The sequence below is a fragment of the Dermacentor andersoni genome, chromosome 1 (assembly GCF_023375885.2).
Source record: "Dermacentor andersoni chromosome 1, qqDerAnde1_hic_scaffold, whole genome shotgun sequence".
Taxonomy (NCBI): Eukaryota; Metazoa; Arthropoda; class Arachnida; order Ixodida; family Ixodidae; genus Dermacentor; species Dermacentor andersoni.
Genome location: NC_092814.1, coordinates 127,235,202 through 127,257,989, shown reverse-complemented (window position 1 = coordinate 127,257,989; position 22,788 = coordinate 127,235,202). Strand labels below are relative to the sequence as shown.

General features: G+C 40.3%; 1 protein-coding gene across 8 annotated transcripts in view; it reads right to left on the bottom strand.

The window, feature by feature from the left end:
* The window catches only part of LeuRS-m (Leucyl-tRNA synthetase, mitochondrial), a 125,301-nt gene that overhangs the window by 42,452 nt on the left and 60,061 nt on the right, over nt 1-22,788 (bottom strand). For 2 of the 8 annotated variants that reach the window (XM_055061999.2, XM_055062000.2), the window contains exons 1-7: nt 22,531-22,780; nt 20,447-20,530; nt 16,417-16,545; nt 13,966-14,057; nt 12,181-12,241; nt 10,177-10,266; nt 1,058-1,201 (exon numbers count right to left, since the gene is read on the bottom strand). In XM_055061999.2, coding sequence (XP_054917974.2) covers nt 1,058-1,201; nt 10,177-10,266; nt 12,181-12,241; nt 13,966-14,057; nt 16,417-16,545; nt 20,447-20,530; nt 22,531-22,611 — 681 coding nt within the window. In that variant the 5' untranslated portion in view covers nt 22,612-22,780. Of the gene's footprint in view, nt 1-1,057; nt 1,202-10,176; nt 10,267-12,180; nt 12,242-13,965; nt 14,058-16,416; nt 16,546-20,446; nt 20,531-22,530; nt 22,788 lie in introns of those variants that run through there. The other 6 variants (XM_072287069.1, XM_072287065.1, XM_072287061.1 and 3 more) reach the window with 6 other exon arrangements.

The window sequence follows — 22,788 nt, the reverse complement described above, 5'->3', positions numbered from 1 at the left end:
CAGTCATCAAAATACAAAAGTCTTTATTTATACCGAGAATTACGCGTTTCAGGAGCACGATTTTTCGAGCGGGACTATTTTAGTCGCGGAGGCAATCGGCTGTCGCGCTTCGGTCACCTGAGCGGGGCCTCCCCTTTTTTCTAAAGTTGTATCCGACTATAGTGACAGAAATATAATGAGTGCCTTTGTCATTGGTCTAGTACTTGAATGTCCCGGGGGTCTCAATTCATGTCCTGCATTTACCTTGATTTCTCTATTACTAAAGCCCTGTTCGCAATAATATTGACGCCTTAAACGTTCTCGAGCACTAATCTATCGCTTTAGCTCGGCTTAATATTTGCCTTTAGTGTTCCTTTAAGATGCCAGTGAGCCCTGAATGTGTTTTGATTTCTATTTATCTGATGGCGCCACAATACTTAGTGCTGGTTATATGTTGACAATGCGGAATGCTGTAAAAGCCTAATCCTCACCACATACTTAATTCACTTTACTGAAGCACAATAGGCAATGACAGCATGCTAAATCTATTGTGGCATGACTTACTTTAGTAACACATCACATATCATGGGCCTAACACATCACCTATCATGGTAACATATCACGTAGTGTACAAAGCTAAAATGCTAAATTTCCATGATGTGCAATGTTACAGCGCTTAGCAACGCATGGGACTTTGACCTCTGGCTCAGGTCTGTAGGAAAGGCAGTCCGTGAGACATATAAATTTTGTTTGAAATAACCGTTCCGCAGTTCTTGGAGTCCAAATTCAAGGGAGCTTTTCATGATTAAAATACATGAAAATCTGCAGGGTCAACTGTATAGCTTGAATTATCTATAAATTCATATTAGGAGATTTTGAATTAATGGGATTTCACTGCATGCTACACTGTCCAAAGGCACAGCTTTCTCTTCAGAAGAAATTCAAAAATAATGCTAACAATCTTGCTGGGAAAAGTGACTGGAACAAATGCGTTGACCTCACAACAGCCAGCAGACTAAGATTGCTGGCAAGCAGGAAGCCTTACGCAATGAAACAAGTGAATAAGTAAAGAACATACCTTGGAAAGATAGGTAGTGCGAATGAACCACTGCCGGAGATTTTTCTTTTCCACTTTGGCACCCGAACGCCAAGAGCGGCCTTCAGCATCTACCTGCTCATCTGCCAGCACTGTCTGGTCCACAGGGTCCCAGTGGACAACCGCCTGCACCATTAAAGGGCCCTTCACCAGGTCTGGCCATTTTGAGCTGACAAGAGCAGAGCATACAATGCGCGCTAACAATCGTGTTTGCAAAATATTACATTGCTATGTGCCGCAGGAAGGTCTGAAATTTCAATACGAACGCCGTTTTCCCTTTCCCTCACGGCAACCGCACTCCACGCCGGACAGCGACGTACTCGTGTCCCTGCGCCTACATACTCATGTCCACAGTGTGCGACAATCATTGAGACACGTGACTTTGAGAATTATTCAAGGCAACATCTGTTATTTGTGTGATCTGTTGCTTGAATTGACAAATTGAAGTTTAGAGAAATAATAAAACACAGAAACGGAATGGCTGGGTGTTTTTTGTTTTACTTTGCACCGAAGCAAGAGAGATGTACTTCTGCTTCGTCTGCTTGTTCCCACGGTCGTGCAGTCACGTGCGCAGGTACCGAAACTATGCCCTTTTCTACCGTGTTCCAGCATGTGCTCATGCTCTGCGATCCGTTTGTTCTGCCTCAGTATTCATTTAGCACTGAGTTATACCGCTAGTCATGTGTCCTTGTGCGCAGCACGCAAAATCGTGTGCTGGGCGAAACAATCATAAGAGGTCGTGCACAACGCTGTCAGCGAAAGCGCGCAGCGCCAAAAAAAAGAAAAAACAAAGCGACAAGAAAAAGAAATGATGGCAGGGCCCGTGACGTATGCAACGCGCAATCCTCGAGGTCCGATATAGGAGAACGCAGGGAAGGAATTTCTCTCGTGGAGGCCAGATGGGGCGAGTGGAGAGAGTGTCTCGCTTGGCAGTGGAGCCTGCCTGCTGAAATCATGGGTTTGTGGCATTAAAATATTTCTATCTCAGCTATTAGTGAGCACAATGCGTTGGCGGGCTAGTTGGTGCGAATCCATGACGCAATAAAATGATGTCAGTTGAGAGTAGCGCCTTGTCTTGTCGTCTTTCTTGTCTCTGTCGTTTTGCGCTAAACAAAGTATTCTATTAGTGAGCCGATATGAATTTTTTTTTTCGGCAGAACGCTCCCTAGAGGACACGTAGCAACTTCCAGCATATAACCAAAATTTGCAATGGGGCCTGGTTAGGGGCCCTTTAAGTTCAGTTCAGTTTACTCTACATTTTACCACAAAAAGCAATTATGAGTTAGGAAATGGACCAATCCTGTTCATTTGCCACACTTGGCATGGCACTTGGCACATGGCATAATTTAATGTAAAGAAAGATGGACTTGGACACCATTGGCATCTTAAATTAAGATTAAATTATGGGGTTTTACGTGCCAAAATCACTTTCTGATAATGAGGCACACCGTAGTGGGGGACTCCGGAAATTTCAACCACCTGGGGTTCTTTAATGTGCACCTAAATCTAAGCACACGGGTGTTTTCGCATTTTGCCCCCATCAAAATGCGGTCACCGTGGCCAGGATTCAATCCTGCGGCCTCGTGCTTAGCAGTTCAACACCGTAGCAACTAAGCAACCACGGTGGGGTACTGTTGGCATCTTCAAGCAATTTACTGCGCAAAGCAGTTGATGGCACAACACTACCGTGATAACAATAGCTGTCATATGACAATGGCAGCAGGACAAGGACAGCTCCATGATGACAAACATGATGACAACAATGCAACAATGAAAATAATGACAGCACAACCAGGTCATGCTGCTAAACGGCAATCATGAGTGCATTCTACTGCTGCCGTCCCACCATTGCACTCCAGCAACACTAACGACTAGTGCACTATTCTGCTCTCTGTGTTAAAGAACTGCACTAAATACAAAACATTCATACTAAATATAAATATATCCACATTATTAAGTTTTATGCTAACATGTAACTTGCTCTTGCTTGCATTAATGCAACAAAAAAATTGATGACACTTTATAATTTCCAACACTGCTAGTACAGCTGGCCATTTCCAGTTACAATATTTGCAAATGTTGCAGAACAATAGCACAACTTTTATTTTAAGCCCGCACTGAAGTAGTCATCTTATTATTGCACTTAACCCTTAGACTGCCACTCCCAAGATAACTTCGAGACTCACCTTCGCACACTGCCTGCTACCCCAGATCAGACTTTCTCACTTTAAGTGCATTCCCAGCCTCTATCGAAGTAACTCATGCACAAAATATAATAAACCCATTGTGCAATATGTGGAGAGGCCAGCTAAACAAATAGAACTTGTAGATTAAATTTCTGACAGTAGGTGCAGCACATGTCTTGGTGCTCTGTTGCTTCATCTCAGCAGAGCAGTCATAGCGAGTCAGCATTATGTATGTCTTCATTTTGACAAATGAAGAAATTTATGAACTGTTGGTGAATTCTGACTCAGCTGAAAGTAGTGATGAGGAACCAGCATCTATGTTCGCTGAACCAACATATGAAAGAAACCTGGCACAGGGTCAGCAGCAGGCATAGAAAGCCTTGGCAGTCATAGGGTCAAGTACCTCCTACCCCAAATCCTACTCTTAGAATGCTTATTTCAGAAAGGTAAATGAGCAGCCACAAAGTGCATAATATTGACAAATCACAAATTTACGGGAGCTATTGATATATTTTTTATTATACAGCACGTGAAATGGTAGTATGCACATTGCCGATACTACTATTTAGAACTCCAGTTTACATTCTGCAGTTGAAATGTTTTTTCAACATTCTACAGTTAAAAGAACATTGATTTTGTCTAGCCATAAATTATTTTGTCAGGCTTCAGTGAATGTTAATCACCAAAACCCTAACCACAGAAAAAGCATGCCAGAAAATTTTTCGCAGATTTAAAGCATTATCTCATTTCACACTAGCACAAATAGAAAAGTAAACTACTATTGGGTTTAATACTTGTGTGATCAAAAAGTACCTTCAAATGGCTGTTGGGGGAACTTTAATGGGAAGCATGCATTTGGTCAAATATGATAAAACAAATAATAAACTACGTAATGAAAGAGGATCACAAGTAAGAGGAATGCAAGAGGGGAACACGAGGAAGGAGAAGTAAAGGTGAGCTCCAAGGGTAATGAAGAGACAAGACAGGAAAAGCATCGGTCCCTTTCAGTTGATCTTTATTTGTAGCACTGCTCATGCTTGTGCGCCTCTTTCATTACAAATATAATGTTTCACTTAATGAATGATATGTAATTTGAGATATGTGGAAGCTTATGCCAATAAGAGTTAGTATTTAAAATTCCACATGTAAGTTTTTGCATAGTGTGCAACACCTGTAACAAAATGACATTGTGACTTCAGTAGAATTTGTCAAGACACCGTATTTTCTGTAATAGTATGCTCTTCAATAATGCTTGCTGGGAATACTATCAACTGACATTATTTTAATGTCCCCAGGCGTACAACATGAACTATAGTTATCTGATAATTAAATTAAATGACGGGTTTCACAGAAGCAGTGAAACAAACATTTGGTCAATTGAAATTTTTCTCATCATGTTGTACTTGCACCCAGAAGAAAGCACTGAACTGACATTCTTGAACTACCAATGCAACAGTAATGTGTGGACAATAATGTCTTTTAAAGGGAAGAATTGTTCTGGCAGTCTAAGCCCAGCTAAACCTACTGTGATTATGTAGATGCTGCCAGTGGCTGACAATCTCCAAGCTATTGGCAATAAAGGAAACTTACTTATGGTACATCCAACTGGTTCCTACCATGCTATAGCTCGGAGTGAAATGATGTGGAGCATGACAGAGACTAGAGCCAGAGGAATCTTCCAGCAGGTAGTATTTCAATGTGATGCACATGAGCAGACTTACAGACAATAATAAATTACCCTAAATTGCCCTTTGACCCCTTTGTGATGTTCCCACTCCTTCCTTCATGTTATGGATACTGGAGGCTGTGGAGGCGTATGCGATTCCACCTAATAGTCTGCCCTCTAGACAACCACACGGTGTTGTGTTTCTTTTTCCCATTAATAATGCTTTGGTCACTACTTGTGGCATTGGCATAACGACTTGATAAAACCATATTGTTTCAGTTAGCTTACAATAAAGTTGGTACAGCATTCATGCAGAACCCGCCCCAAAATTTCTTGAGCTGACAGCAGTAGCGTAACATGCAGCATAGTGAGTGGAGGGAGTACCTTTTAGTGAAACACGTTGCAATCTTAAGGCACTGCCTTTCATAGCTGATTTAAGTGTATATGTTCTGCTTGAGCCGAATGAATATGTGAAAATCTTTTTACATAGTTGGACAACGAGGTGCTTGGACAACAATGGGCCATAAGCTCTTGCCACTGCCCAGGCGGCGCGTTAAAGCAAAAACTATCAGCACCTTGCGCGGCAAGTTGAGTCAACTCTGGTACGGAGGGACCAGTCTGCCTACATTGTGCTAGCATTGAAACTGCATGTGCGCTCTTGCTTAGAGCAACAGAAATGGTGCAAATTTTGCTTTGTGACTTCAAACCAATAGCTCAATTATTCGCTTCCACCTACGACATATGCTGTACACAGATGGAGACATTCTTAGCATGAAAGAGCGTGCCTTTTCTTTTCTGCTCAAGTAGCAACATTCGAAGCGACGGAAAAACACATCAAGTGTTTCTTGGAATGTCGCCACCCCATATCTGAAGCTATGCTTTGACATAACAATTCAATAGAGTCTACGAGCACGACTCGGCTCGGTATTCGAGTAGCTGGCTCTTGTGTGGCGCTGCTTCAACACTCTTGCAAGCCCTTAATTTTCACTTACATTAGTGTGCTCAAAGTGATTAGCCGCTTCTTGAGCTAATGCACAGAGGTAATGATGAAGTGTGCCCATTACATTCACGCCAGTGAAATATCTATGCATTTTGCTGGATCACTGCTACTCCAGCCACACTTTGAAGATAGCAAAATGGAAAACTAAGATTCAGGGCTGTGTGAAGGGAGACATAAATTCAGATTTTTGTAATACACGCTGCCTCATAGTGGAATTCTAACACATTATTATCATGCATTGCAGCGCTATCGCAAGTCGGTGACAGGCATTATGCTAACCAATAGTAATTGAAAAATTTGAATGGAATTAACTCGTCTCGAGTTATCGTCTTGAATGAATCAGCCCAATTAGCCAGACAGCTCCTCTCCAAGTGAACAGCACCTCCAATACATAATATACCTTCACCGGATGCTGAAGTAACAGGAGCCTGCCCTGGCCGCCAGCGTGAGAGCAGAGAGGCGAAGAAGCCTATGAAGCATCGGTGGGGGAACCAAGCGAGGAATCACATTGTCCGGAGAAACAATCTAGAGAAGACGTGTGTTTTACATTAATCTTGGTTTATTAAACAATTTCTCGCCCTAACATGGCAACAAGGACATCTTAACCAAGCCTCTTCAGACAGGCAAAAGAATGATGCAAACGTCCGGCAAGGCCATTAGGAATGTCAATGTACAAGCACAAACAGCACAGTTGCTAGTGATTTGTGGACTGCCAAATAAACAAGGCCCACGACACGAAACATGCATCGCCTCACATGTTTTAAAAAGATGTATTTTGTTATTGAACAAATCAATACCATGCTCTGCCCCAGCCAGTTTCAAATCCACAAACTGCACTGTCTTACAAGGTGCCTACTGTCCTATAGTTGAGCTTCTACTGCGACAGGTGGTGCAGCCCACACCTGCAAACTCCACTGTCAGGAGCGTATAAGCTTGGTCTGGCTGCATGCATCCAGAAAGGCTAATGCTGGACTTCATCTCTTGTTGATTGAAATGTCATCCCATTTACAAGAAGCCCAAGTGGATAGCATCATGAACAGCTATGCAGATGCTGCCCAGCGCGCTGTAAGGGCATTTGCCAGAGCTTGGCGTGTTGCAGCACTCAATGTAAAACTTTTATATTGATGTGTTTGCTTCTGCAAGCCACAAATGCACATGTGCATCAAGTTTCGTCCTCATCTTGGGCACTGTGCTTGTTGAAGTGTGTTCCACAGAATTAAAGAAAGATTAACATAGCACTCCCACTGCACATGTTAAAATGACAAACCTAGAATAAGCTATGACAACCCTTCTGCCCGAATTAAGATAATTCCAGGCACTTTTAGATAATTTGCAGGCATTACCACACAAGAGCACACAAGCAAAATTTAAGCAAGGCAGTCAGCAAAACTTTAGTGACTACATGATCCTGCACTATGGATGAGTCCACATAACTTGAGCAGATGACAGTCACTAAAGAACAAAAGCGCAGAATTGAAAATATATTTTGCTTTTCCAGGGAGTGGTATTTTTATCTATATTATATATGGTCAAAAGAATGATAGCATTGGTAATGATTTCCTTGCATTTTGTTGTATCAAAATAACAATTTCTCATGATGTGGTCAGAAATCTGACCAATAGTTGTACCATGTCCCCAGTACACTATCAGGTTCACTGAAAGATGCTGGGGATTTGAAGAAGCCTCAGCGAAGCATGAGTAAACTTTAAAGCTCTATAGTGCATCCTCTATGGCACACAACTCAGCAATAGTCTACTAATATTTGGCTCAGGTGTTGATCTAGTATGGTTAATTTACCATGTTCAAAAAATGTTGCAGGCCCCATTGAGTATGGCCTTCATAAGGAATAGGTCAAGTTTGCATCATTTCACTTGATGCAAGCACCAACCTAAAGTGAACAGCAATATATAAGCTGGCCAGAAAGAAATGCAAACAGGAGAAAAACAAACCATACCACACATTTCACTTTTCACCATAAACCGAAGTGTATGACATGGTCATCATTCACTAAAAGGTGTTAGTTTGGGAGGTTAAACATGTTTAACGGACAGTTATACTTACATGCCCCAATTTTATTTCAAGCAACAGACTCTTTTCCTAATTCACAAGCATGAGCCTTGAAATTGACTTTAGCCAAAGTAATGGCGACTTAATTATCTTTAAACAGGGACAAAGTGCCAACTGTATATCTTATGTTTCAATGATGCACATAGTTTCATAATGGGAGCCAAATTAGCATTGTCCACTTTATAAAACACACTAGCTGCACACATAGCCCATAATTTAAAAATTGGCATCAGTTTAGGAAGCTGCATTGCAAGAAAGCTGGCTTAAAAGTTAGGAAAAGGGACCTATTACACATGAGAGGTGTTCTAATTTGTTTACTGCTGGTAATGTTTGATTCCAGCCCGTCTGAAGCCAGAGAGATAAACAATCAGCACGAAATAAAATGTGGACAGAGAAATGTTTATAAAAACAGCTCTCACTTATACTTAATGGGGAGCATGACGACATAGCAATGCCTCTTAGATGGCTGCTTGACGTGCTGTAGCCCCCAAATATCAAGTATGAATCTGGTTCAGACCAATGTCAAGAACCCCAGCAAACAAAGAAACGAAAAGATATGTTCAGCTTTGTTCTCATTTCTATTTTGCTTATTATAAGTAATGACGTTCCCTGTCTTTATAGTTGAAACACTGCAGCTTATGCTAGAAAATAATGCAGTCATATCATGAGAAGCCAACAAACAAAGACAGCAACGAAAACATAGGGGAAATTACTTGTACTTACTAATTGAATTCATGAAATGATTGCACGCATAATGTGAAGACATGGGATCATTCACCACCTGCGGCAAGTTGTTTTTTCATCCACTTTCATTGCCATTATTTATCATTTCTTTAATTCAATTAGTAAGTACAAGTAATTTCCCCTATGTTTTCCTTGGTGTCTTTGTTTGTTGGCTTCTCATGATATGATCAATAAAAATCGGGCCCCTCGATTAACGCCCTTTCTTCTCAATCTAAAATAATGCAGTGAAACTTTAGTGCTTGCCTGGCTGTTTGGTGAGGAGTTTCGCTAAACCACAGTACATCTTCAGCTGAAATCGCTGACATGATGGTAATGCTGTGCCAATGCCACAAAGATGAAAGCCTTCATCAAGAATAAAAAACGACACATCTGCTTTCTTTCTTTTCCTATTATTTTTTCTACAGCACTGAACGAAACATAATTTAAAATCTGTACACGAGCAGGGGACAACAATTCAAGTTCTATGCTTACTAGAAAAATTTATGCTGTCTTCATATGCATTCATTTTTGCTCATTTTACTTTAAACAATGTTGTACCAACCTACACAACTTTTCGATTTATCAGCACATGGAACTCTTGAGGTCTCACTCTGGGCATTCCATTTTAGTTTCTCTTTTAAAACCTGCCTTCCTTCTGTACCATGATTTTTTTTTTCTTATGACTATACTATCATGTTGACAGCTGCATACAAATGTGCGCAGCCTTTTCCAAATGTTTCCTAGTCACCACACATTTGACCAAAGCAAACTCCAGATCATGCTATACTGCTGGCATTTTCTTCTGAGCACTGCAAAACTCTGGAGGGTGATGAGTACTGTTGTTTTCACTTTCTATGGCTTTAGCCTTCCCAGACCCAACAAAATCTGTGACACAATAACTTTTGAAGTCAGCTTATACTGTCAACCTGAAAAACTCGTACTTGCTTGATCAGTTTAGCACCTCTATGTATGTGGACAAAAAGTCCATTTCTTCAGTTCACATAAAAGCGTATTGTTTATCTAAACACAGCAGATTTAACATCAAATCACGATTCAGTTCATTGCTTTCACTTTTCATCCTGAACTCCCACACCATCTGGTATGATTTCAAATGCACAACACATTTTTTTTGTCGTTTTTTTGTTGGTGATGATGCACGGTATGTCTCATGTGGAATATCAATTTTCTTGAAAACTAGCGACAGTTTAAATGCGTGTCATTCAGTTCCACCTGCATCTAGCTTAATGTTACAAAAGAATATTAGAGCGTATCATGTATGGTTTAATTTTGCAAAGGATGAAAGCAAATGTCCCCGAGGGTGAACACTGGATTGCAGCAGGTCAGATTACTTGGAGTGCCACATGACAATCACTGCAAGTACCAATAGCAACTCTGGGCTGGAAACATTTGAAAAGGGCTCTCTGGTGCAGTACAAAACTAAATAAAAGAAGGTTCTCACATTTCTACAGTAAACCAATCCTTTCTCATAAAGCTTGAGGAAGAGGTACTGGGTCCACTTGTAGTATTTTGGATCACATGTTGACAGCTCCTGTAAAAACAAATAAAGTGCAGCTATGTTGGGCACAACCTAGGGACAGGCTGAATATCTGTGAATAAAGGGGGCACTATGATGCGGGATGTAGTTTTGGATGGATGAAAAAGAGCTGATGAATACATCATCCACTTATCTATCCACTGCTTTGAATGATCTTTGGCCACACCCTTTAAAATTAAGAACTTTATCCAAATCAGTCAGCTTCCCTGCAGTCAGCAATGAGCTTAATAACTGAGGTGACAACTGTAAGAAAACCTAGTCAGACAAGATAGCGACAGACATTCAAAGGGACCTAATATATAAACATGTACGCAAATGATGTGCACAGAAGTTGACACATATTGACACACCTCATGATTCCTGGCGTACCTTATAAAGGTTATTACAGGAGCATTATAACTGTGTGTATGAGACTGGCATGAAGTACAAAGCCCTCAGCATTAAAAAAAAATTTAGGGTTTTAACAATCAAACACTTAGGTGGGTTATGAGGAACACCGTAGTGGACAGCTCTGGATTACTTTTTGACCACCTGGGATTCTTTAATGCGCACCCAATACACTACACGAGCATTTTTGCATTTTGCCCCCATTAGAATGTGACCGCCACGACCAGGATCGAACCCATGAGCTCTTCCTGAGCGGCACAAAGCCACAGCCACTCAGCTACCATGGCAGGTCTTCAGCATTTCCTATTGTTACTTCATGAAAATTCACTGTATACAGTCTACGCTTATTACAATGTACCCGCGTACAACAGACTTTCAGATATAACGGACTATATTTCAACCTTAGTTTGTTCTACCTATTTTATCAATGCAACGAAGTTCACTGGTAGTGGACCATGGTACAACGGACTATCGGCTACAGCGGACGAAATTAGCGCCATTTTTTTTTTTTTTTTTCAAAATCAGACCTATAAAACATTTGCCGTGTCGACACAAGATGACATTTGACTTGCGAGGGTCAGCCGACAATGTGGCTCAATATAGCGTGAGGGAGGAAGGCAGGGCGGAAACCCACCCTCTTTCGCGTGAGGCATTAGGGGGGGAGGGGGGGGGGGGGAGACGAAGAGAGTGGGGTTCTACTGCGGTGGCTGCTGCTTACAAAGTGGCCACCGTACCTTGAAAGCAATCTGCGATGTGGACAAAGTGCTCGCTCGTGCGGGCGCCTATCTTGAAAGCGATCTGCGATGTGGACAAAGTGCGCCCGGTGCCGGTAGCCTCGTATGTGCTGTGCTTTCGACGTTTAGTTCGTGTTGAAGCGAGAGACGGCGCAAAGGTCAATTTGCTCACTGCTGCGGCTGTGCTCATCTTACTTAATTTGCTATTGCAATCGATGCTTCGCCTTTCGGACGAAACTATTTTTTTACTTTGGACGTTCGTCACTCACTCTTTGCAATAAAGTTGTTGGACATCGTTACGAAAGTTTCGGAAGTGAGGCGTTTCGGATATTACGGACATTTCTTGACGGTTTATCAAGGTCCATTGTAACGAGAGTCGACTGTACATACAAAAAAGGAAACACGCGAGAATGTTTGCAAACAGTTTCAGGTAGAACGAGAGAGAGACAGAGAGTGAGATATATAAAAAGAATGATGAGACAAGTTATATAACTGGGCATCACGGTCTTGAAATGTTACGTTTTTTTGATGAGGGTCTAAGAAATTTGAGGTGTCTCATATGTGTTTTTGTTTTCCTTTTATTTTCATCATGTGTTACAAGTTAATATGTACTTTTTGTTAGTGGGCTGGCAGAATAAATGAATGAAACGACATTTAAAAATCCAAACCTACAATTCTTTTTCTGGCGAGTATATATAGTATTTTGTCAGATTTGTCTAAAAATGCAAAACCCTAGCTACAGGTATACCAGTAGTTGAAAGCTTCTTCTGTGATACTGAGTACTTGCCTTACTCCAGTCAAAGTTGAAGTTTAGATCCTTGAGCTGTTTTTTCATTGACTGAATATTCCTGAAAAAGATGAAGTAAAGCAAACACCCACATCTCATACAAACTTATAGCTACTTGGGTTATATCGAAGTGGAGCAAAACATAGTTTTAAGAATTACCTGAGCAGCTGGATAGTCCTCACTCAAATATCACACAAACAGACAAAAAGACTCCTTTACTTCTTGTACAGTTTAATACTGAGTGCAGCTACAGTACCAGCCCAACTCTTATACAATGGCTATTAATTCTGGAATGAATAAAGCAATGTGATCCAAAGACAACTACTATACACCAACACACAGAGGTATACATCTTAAATCACTGGATGCCATCCTTATAAAAGAAGTCGCATCAAAGAGCAACAACTTAGGCAATATTTATTGGTTAGAATAATTATATTCTGGAATTTTATGTGCCAAAACCACGATTTGATTACAAGGCACACCGTAGTAGGGGGACTCTGGATTAATTTTGACTACCTGGGGTTCTGTAATGCGCCCCCGATGCGCAGGACACTGGTGTTCCTGCATTTTTTTTTTTTTTTTGCAGTGTTTTTGGCCAGGGTTTGATCCAGCGACCTCATGGTTATTTATTTATTTGTTACAGTAGGATCTCGGTAAACAGAATTTGCACTAAAAGCAATAACAGCCTCTAAATTTGTTAGTTTTGTATTTGGGTAATGCAAATAAAGATTTCGTTAATTGGAATCCAAATTTTTGCCACTCTCTGTAAACGGAATCACTGGAGCAAGCTTTAAAAGATTTTTTAGAAAAAAGCATAATTAAATTTTTTTTGTCTGCATCTGTTTTTTATTAAAAAAAAATATCCTTACAAGCAGTGGCAAAGACTCAGGCAGGCAAAAATTTGATAGATTTTAATGTATAGCATGACTAGACTTAGACAGCTTCATGGCTCAGACATGCATCATAGAGGAATCAAAACAAGGACAACCGAAATTTTGGACACCTTACAGTGTACCATTTGATAATTTGAACTCTCCATGCATAACCATGCATTATTTGGCCACCCATTGGAGCAATAAGAGATGTTTTGATACATCACCAGCACCCCCTCAAAACCAAAACTAGCAAAACCAAAATTCTGTAGCCATCAATAGCACCCAAACTGTGGGAAAAATTATAGCTGCTACATTCACTACTTTATGCTTAACATATGTAAATGTTAAGAGGCTGTACAACATATAGTGCTGCACCTCTGTGCATCTTTCTTAGCAAATGGACCTCCTGGTAATCAGAAGACATTTCTTCGATCCCTTGAAGTTTCATTTAACAAGATTCTACTGTAATTGCCTATAACTGCAAAAGTTTAATATTCTTTGTGTAGATATTTTGATGAAAACATGGTATCCAAATGTCATATAGTAGATATACTTCAAGCTTTAGATAACACTGTACAGCCAAAAACTCTAATTTTATTTCTTGTTCAGTAAGTTTACACCTACATGTCAATGATATCCTGCACCGATTAACGAAATATATACAGCTAGATGCTGGAGACATACGGTAGGCAAATGTTGAACTCGTAGCTTGTGACATCGAAGACATGCTGCAGGATGTCGCACAACTACCACTCACTATAACGGTGCTTGGAAACTAAGCAGTACACACCCAACACCACAATAGTGCACCAGTGAACCCTTCCACACAATTAATTTAGATGCCTGGTAGTGTATGATTCTTTCTCTTTCGTAAGTTTAAACACCTAATTTTAGACAAAGTTCCCACCTTTCTGTCCATACTCTGGGATTCTCATTCCTTTCCACAGCTGCATTCTCTGCTGGCAAGCCAAAACTGTCCCAGCCCATAGGATGGATGACCTGCATCCAGGAAAGCAATTTTCCAGGCTTAAAGCACAGTAGAACCATAGTTATATGCAAACAAACTCTAAGGCAATAATAAAACTGTGTTTACATGAGCACAGTGTATATATTCACAAATGTTAGGTTACACTTATTTTTAACTGGAGTTGTTTAAAAAATTTCAATCCATTATTATTTTAAACTTATGAATGAGTGTACTCTTATCACAAAAGATATCAGTACAATATGTACAAATTTGTAAAAAAGCATTGTTAGGGAAGCGTTTCCTTTAATTACAGCTAGAAAGCGACGAGGCATGACTTCCTGCAAATTTTCAATGACTGTTAGAAGCTGTTTTGTATGTTGCGCATTCGCCTGCGTGTATATATTGCATGTGATACAACAGAAAATAAACAGACGAAAGTTGGTGCTCCCCTTGTTCCCTTCCGTCCATCCTTGGTTGCGCCAAAGCGATCATATTTATGGTCTACTCAGAAATATGAACCGACTAGCCCAGCAACATGTACTTCTGAGTTATCCCTTCAGCTGGGCCCCTCTATGTCTGCCAGGATAATAAGACGTTGACTATGATCTGCTAGACTGAATACTAGACTGAATACACAGAGACCAGCAAAGAAATAATTTGTGAGCAAGAACTGAACTTCCAGAGTAAAGTGGATAAAACAGCATGACAGCTGGACCCCTAAGCAGCATTAAAAAGTGGTCTAGTCAGACGAACCCAAGTCTTCTCTCTTCTGGAGTGATGGGACTCGTTACGTGCGATGTCTTAAAGGGGCCAAATTTTATCCTCAAAACATGGAGGAATAAGAATGATGGTGTGCAGCGTCTTCTCTGCTCATGGACTGATGGCACAATGACTGAGGATGTGTACAAGAACATTGCAGAAAACACAATGATTTCATGGGCACAAAGACATTTCGGCTGTCATTTTATATCACAGCAAGAAAACGACCCAAAACACACAACCGCCATTGTGAAGGTTCAATTCAAGAAGAGGAAGTTGAACTTTATGGACTGGACAAGCCAGTCTAAAGATTTGAACCCTACCGAATACTTTTGGAAAGAATTGCAAAGCTGCCTGAAGCAGAAAACCATGTGCTATGCCGACAACATTGTTCAGCTGCATCAAGAATGGTCCACGATACCCCAAATGGTCGCTGACAATTTGCTGGAATCCATAACTCGTCACTGTGAAGCAGTAATTGAAGGAAATGGCTTTCCTACAAAGTACTAGCCACGTATTTTTTCAAATTTGTGCACTTATCATGAAAAGAGTCAGTGTAAGACATATAAGTTTAATTTACACACAAGTTTCAAATACTAATGGATAAAGATATTTTCAATAATTCCAGTTAAGAAACCATGCTACTTAATAATTGTGATAATATCCACCTTTCTCGTGCAAACACATTGTTCTGTACTTATCATATAGTTTGTTTTTGTATATCATGTTTCTACCACGATTTAAGACCAAAAATGCAAAATATCGTATCTTTTTGTCCACCACTGTAGCTCTTACCTGCTAGTTTGGAAAACTGCACCTTTAGTGATCATGGCATGAAATGATATAAAAATTATTTTTCACGCAAGGCTGCATTCTCAACCTAGCACTGAATCAACTTTACATGAAGCAAAATGAAATGTACAGTATAACCGCACAAATTATGAAGTAATGTAATTCAAAACAGTCATAGCACGAGCTCTATCTTGAAGAATGGGTGCTATTCATTGACACCCACTCGTGGGTCTCGAGTCATGAACCTCAGGTAAGCCATGCCCCACCAGCGAATTGCCCATAGGGCACAGACCTAACATCTGTATGAAGGGGGTAAGAAGCTGGTACACTTCTATTCATATGAAGGAAAGCAAGGGGCTCATTGCAAAAATGTCCACTTACCTATAGCGAGTTTTGCACATACCTATGAGTATTAAGCGGTGACACACATCCAGAAGAACCTTTATGAGAGTTTCTTAGGTGGCTATCACAGATGCCAACAGAACAGTTAAAGCTTCCATGACAGCGGATGTACAGCAGCATGTCTTAAACATTATGAAAACATGTATATGAATACACTTTGCCATAAATAGCTTTACACTAATATTTTTATACGTGCTACTGTTTTACTCATGGACAGGTGCTGTGTTAGCAAGACTGTTAAAGCATACCATCACTGAGCTCTAGCAAATTTATTCATGACATGCAGTCAAATATTGATGAAAGTGGCCAGCTTTCCGAATTCAGTGCAGGTATTTTTCACCTACAGCCACTGTCACAGCCAAAATACTAGCTTAGAATACAAAATTCTAACACTAACACTTTCTGTGATTTCAATGATATGCCGCCTATCAGCCCTACCTGTTTTCCATGCATGGTGTATAAGCGGGCGTATGTGTCGCTGATGGTGTATACACGAACATGTCCAAGGTGCAGCTGTCCAGAGGGGTATGGGAACATAGACAGAACATACATTTTTTTGTCCGGATCCTGCAGTGCCAGAACAAGAGCACAAACTCTGTCAATGCAAGGTAAATATACAGCAACACAAGAAATACATTCAAGACAGGCCATGCTCTACTCAATGGCAACTAACCATAAAACTTGGCCCCTTCACACAGGTGCACAATAAGCACAAAGTCAGCTAGCTGCTCCTTTGATAATGAAAACAGTACATCTACATATGATTTGTTCAGTGAAGTTCACATTGAAAATTTTTTACTGTGACAACAATTAAATGCTAGAAGGTGGGTTCCCTGTGTCCATCTGTCTGTACTTTCCATTATACCATTGTTGTCTTGGTTTTATCAATGTTATGGTGTTGTCAAATGACCCCATCAGTTTCACTATCATCATGTGACAAAGAAGAACAAAACTTTACCCACAACCACTAGTGATTCAACTGGTGTCCCTATAGCAATAAGCAGTTGGGAGCCAGATGTGATAACCAGAGCTATCCCGCAACATTCACAATTGTGCCATGCAGACTCTGAGATGATGGCATCTGTGCATACTGTAGCAGAAGGACATCCGCTTCGCAAAGGCAAAGTTGTTCTTGAGAAGATGGTGGTGTGGACTGTAAGAACCTGTTGCTGTCAAAGTAAATAAGGTCAGGGCCAGATTCTGCTTATTATTTGGAATTCTTCTATAGCAGAGGATGTGGCCATTTGTCAGCACTGTATAAGCCTCACCAGTTCTTCTAACCTCACTAAGGCCACTGATATGCCAAACAATGCCTGATAGCTCCTCAAAAACTCCGGCTAAGCTAGCTTCACTCAGAGAGTTCGAGTGTTAAATGTTGCCAGGGTCAGTTTCCATTGGTGGCCTGTCCGGGTACAAAGATCTTAGCACTCACTGCTGAGTTACAGGTATGACCACTGCCTTCGATAGGTGCTCCGCAGCTCCTGAGGACTGAGGGCCATTGGTTGATCGAATGAGTCATTTGGGAAGGAGTGGCAGAATACTGCACCAGGGAGGCCAATTCCTGTTCTGGTAACGGAGTGTCTTTTTTTGAAGCTTAGTGGGTCTTCCTAATTTGGTTGTACCTTGATTAGCATAGGCTCACTGGCTCTCGGCATTTTTGCTGGTGTCAGGCGCCACTGCAAGACATGTCCATAGCTTAATCAAGATATACAATGCAGGGAGCAGGGCTATGTCAATAAATCAAGAAACAGCATTTCTTCTTATGATAGCATCACAGAAGGCTGAAGACTGAACTATGCAGACGTGCAAACCTCTCTGCTTTAGAACTAAGTTTGACCGACTGAAATTTTAATACCTAATTATTCATAACCAGGTTAAAATTTAATTTCACTGATTTCTGTATAATTTCACCAGATCAACGCTCCAGACACAAGCACAGTTTATACATACAGCCGCCAGTTACATGGAATGATATGTTCAAGTACAGTTTCTTTCTGAGGGCGATCAAAGAATAGAATGAATTACCCAAACCACTGGTCACATGTTCCTCTGTCAGTGCTTTTACTGCTGGTTTGGAGAATCTTATTTTTCCGGATATGAATGCATCATAGCATCTGTTTCTGAAGCGTATACTGCGAGTGTTTTGTCTTTGATCACCGCATGTCACTTTTTACAGATACTGCTATTGTATTGTTTTTTGTTCTACATGTACCGATATTTTGTATCTTTTTTGTTGTATTTCTATCCACTCCTGTAATGGTCCATCCTTGGACTGACAGTATAAACAAACAAACAAACAAACAAAGCATACATCTCATACACCTCAAAAGGCACACACCTCAATCATTTCTCTTGTAACGTTAGTTTGGGGCCAATACAAAATGGAAGAATCTTCAAAGAGCGGAATGCAGCTGTATTTTTGGCAATACATGCATAATGGCCTGAAATAGTTTTTGTCATGTTATAGTGATGCTCCTTCAACTTGAGCCTGAACTGATGGTGTAATTTTTTTAATGAGAGGCAAGAAAGAAAAAGGTCCTCAGAAAAAGGTCCTTTATGTCTACAAAAAATGCTCCAAGGCTTTTTCTGTGGAGATAAGGGACCTTTTTTTATTCTCTTCTGCAGATTAATTTGATGAAATTAATTTGAGCATTGACAAACTTGGAGCAGTTTAATTTCAACATGTTTCTGGGTTTTCATGTGAACAATTTTTTTACTACTATCTTTTTACCTAACTCAACACTTGCAACATACGATGCAAATATTGTCAAACAAAAAAATAGTGTATGTATTGAGTCCTGTGTTGCGCCCTAAGTGACCTGTACGTAGCTATGACCAAGTTCTTGAAAAGTAGTTGAACAACACTGATGTCACCACTGCATTTAAGTTTGCTGATATTTTAATTGTTGTGAATACTGAGTCTTGTATTCTTTACTTAGTCATTTCGAAAAACTTAACCCTGTTCACTGACCGCTTGTCCTGCCTGGTGACAACACACCAAGTGCCAATTGGTAATATTATCAGGTATCTATACTTAGGTCTGTACTTCTCAACGCCATGCATTTTCTGGAGCTATGGTCTGAGAGCAAACGAGCCAGCACTTTCTGTCATGTCTGTATATTCAACACTTGTAAAATGCACCTAGTAATACAACATAGCCTCAATAATTCTTCGTTGCAGTCCTGTAACCATAAAGTTGAAACCAATTTGTGGGGCCAGGTCAAGCATCTGGTTGCTGCTGGTTAACTCCAGTGACTTGCGACTGTTGACTTTGGTAGCAGAAGGGTTGAGCAAGAAGAGTCACACTGAACAAAACAGAAAGCTCAGCTCTGCTAGAGTGAAGAAGGTTGTGGTTGTACCTTACATACACAGCATTTCCTACAATCTCAAAAGGATACCAAGAAAGGCCAGAGTGGGTGTAGGTTATCCTACCCCTAAATGATTGCAGAAGCTCTATACAAGATGGTTGATACAGACAAAAAAGAGATGAATGCCTGCATTACACAACATCGCAAACAATTTGTGGATTGGTATTGGAAATTATATTTACTCAATACCCTTGTCGTGCAAAAAAAGTGTATATATTGGTCAGACAGTCCTGTGCATTAATCAAACACTGAAGTAACGTCATTATAATCTGACAAAATATTATTTCAGGCCATTTAGGCATGCATGGCTGAGAATGCAGCTGCATCTTGATCTTTGATGATACTTCCATTTTGAATCAGACCCAAAATAAAATTACGAAATAAATTACTGAAACATATAAAATCACTAACCTAAAAGAAGAGTGCATGAGCATGCCTTCAGTGACACTATCAGGAAAAGAAATGCTGTTTCCTGATTTATTGCGACAGCCCTGTACACTGTATGTTTTGATTATGCTGCGGACATCTGTATGGTTCTACGATGTGTGCCTATGAATGTATGCTATTCTGGTTGTATTTCCATTTAGCTGGTATGTATATACAGACCTGCCAACCTTAGAACTTGAAAAATTACCTTTGTAACCAATAAATACTAACATTTAATGATTACTCAGGATGTCACCTGTTTATTCAAGATTTGCAGGCTCTGCTCTGTAGGGATGCTGTCAACAGGCACTTTATTCTATACAGTCGCAATCCGCACCACAACTGCTTATGAAGAAAGAGAAATATTGTTATCTATTCGAGAGTAGCACAATGCTACAAAGGCTATGAACAGCTGCAAACACTTGATGGACATAAACATGAAGCATTAAACTTTTATGAAGTGCATTCATGAAACATTCATGTAACAGTGACTTAAATTTCAGTTGCCATTATAAAGTGGTTCCATAAATTGGTGTTGTGGCACCAATTTATGGCACCAATCACCTTTCAGCTGTGTTCTCATTTGTTTCTATTTATTTAGTTCTTGAAACACCTTAAGAGCTTCAAGAAGCTTTGTTAAAGCAGTGGGCATCTAGTCATAACAGCATGCTTACCACATGTTCGGGTGGGGTGCGATTAATCTTGTCCTTCCAGAATTCTTCAACTTTGATCCTTGTTTCTGCATTTATCTTTGGATTCTGGAACAGTAAAAAAAAAAAAAAAAAAAATATTTACGAGAAACAGACAGATAGATGCATTAATTTTTGAGGGATGTTCTAAACATATGAAACATTTAAATAATAATTTTAAAGATTTGACTTTTGCCAATTAGTCTGCAGTTTAAAGTACTAAGTTGAACTTCATTGTTACAAAGCTTCATCTGATGCGAAAATACATTTGTTATATCCGATATATGTTATAAGCATATATACACACTGATCTTGGCTAAGAAGATCTCAACCACTGCATGGTCGCAGAAGCGTGTCAGTCCGCTCATTTAAATTGTGTCAGGCCTCATTTAAATCAAGTGTAGGCTTCAAGTTAAGATGCATTTCTGAATACGGGCCTTAGGGTTAAATTGAATTCCATGACACATGTATGCCGCTTTCTTTCATATATAAAGGCACTATTTTTTGGTCGCAAATGCAAGTGGTGATCTTTAGCCTTCACAGAGTTGCATGCTAGGTATGAAATAGTGTACAGTGACGCAGATATTTGAAAGTATAGTGAAATTAACTTATGTGCTGAAAATTGTGTGATATGACTTAATTGTGAGCACTAAACACCTAACAGCTTTAAAATGTAACCACACACAAAATCAAACCAATTTAGCCTATACATATAGGTACAGAAGTAATTGTCTCTTGTTGCAACAAGTATACTGAATGAAATACAACCTGTGATCAATAAATATGGTGAATGAATTGCTGGTGTGTGGTGAAGTTGGTACTAATGGTTGATGGTCAGGTCAGTGAAGCCTGCAAGGTCTGTCAGTCATCGTTCACGAAGCCAAGTGGTTCTCCAGACACGCAGTTGGAAGGAGAACGGTTTTCGGACGTTGCCGACATCTAACGCAATGTGAACGCTGAACTCAACCAAATCTCACAGAGACTGCCTTCACTAAAAGTATGCGAGATCTCTACATGTGTTCTCAAAAGTGCATAACCACGAGAGGCGATTATTTTGTAGGACAGTAAGCTGAATTCCTGCATACATGTACCGCCTTACCTGCAAATAAATCATGAAAGCAATCATTCACCGTACTTATTGATCACAGGTTGTCTACTGCAAGCTTTATCAAACTCGTTATGGATTTGTACACATTAAGTTAGTGCTCTTGTTTTTAACTATAAAGGCACTGCCCATTTGGCTTCCCGGAATATTTTTGTTTCTTGAGGTGGCTTTTCAAATCTTTCGGTCTTACATCCAAAAGTATCACACGACCTATGAAAACGCTGGAGTGGAGGGAATAATTTTGACAACCTCAGATTCCTTAATGTGCATCAAAAGTACGGTACACAAGTGTTTTTGCATTCCGCCCCCATCGGAATACGACCGGGAATCGAACCTGCAGCCTAGTGCTCCGCAGCAAAAGTGTGTGCATTTCCCACCTACGGGTTTCTACGTGCAGTACGTGCATACATAAACATACTGTCACATTATTACCAACTGATTTTCCAAATATTTATGCATGTTGAATACTGTTTATTGAGTAGTATAGACGCATAACGTTGCAGGTGCCACAGGATAGAGCCGAGGTCGATCGCAGGTCAGATGAACTAAGTGCCCTCAAGCTCGTTTAAGGAGCAGACCTTGCAATTCTAGGTAAGCCCAGGATTCACGTAAATGACGAGTGCGAATCAGAAACCTTATTCCAATCATGGTATACAAAATGTACTGTACGGTTACAGTACGTAAACGAGTAAAATGAATATGAATAAAACCTTTAAGACATTACGGGAGAAAGGAAACTTAACAGGCATCTTGTTTTGCGTAGAGATAGAAAAGAAAGTATATGGAAGGTTCTACTTTGTACATGGGAAAATTCAAGAAGCGACAACAGGGCAAGGAACAACTTCAAGGTGTCGTCTACTTTCTTGTTCCGTGTATCGATACTAGGAAACCTGCGCGTCGGCTGCTTCGGCCGGCTGCTGAGCATTACCGGGTCATGAAAAGTATGAATGCAGGGTGCACTTACCCATACTGATGTAAGGCTAAATATATTTCTAAAGTTTCGCTTTTTTCGATTCTTTGCAAGGGCGCGTACAATTATATGCATACTATGATATCACAGTTGGAAGCATTTAACACAAGAGATCACGCTGCAAGAGAACATGCGGACCGTTTGCGGACCGTGTTTAACTGACTTGGCTTGACTGGTGCTTTTGCTCACATGCAAAGACAACACAGGTCACACACGGACGGAAATTTCTCAAAGAAAGCATTAGTAAGTTCC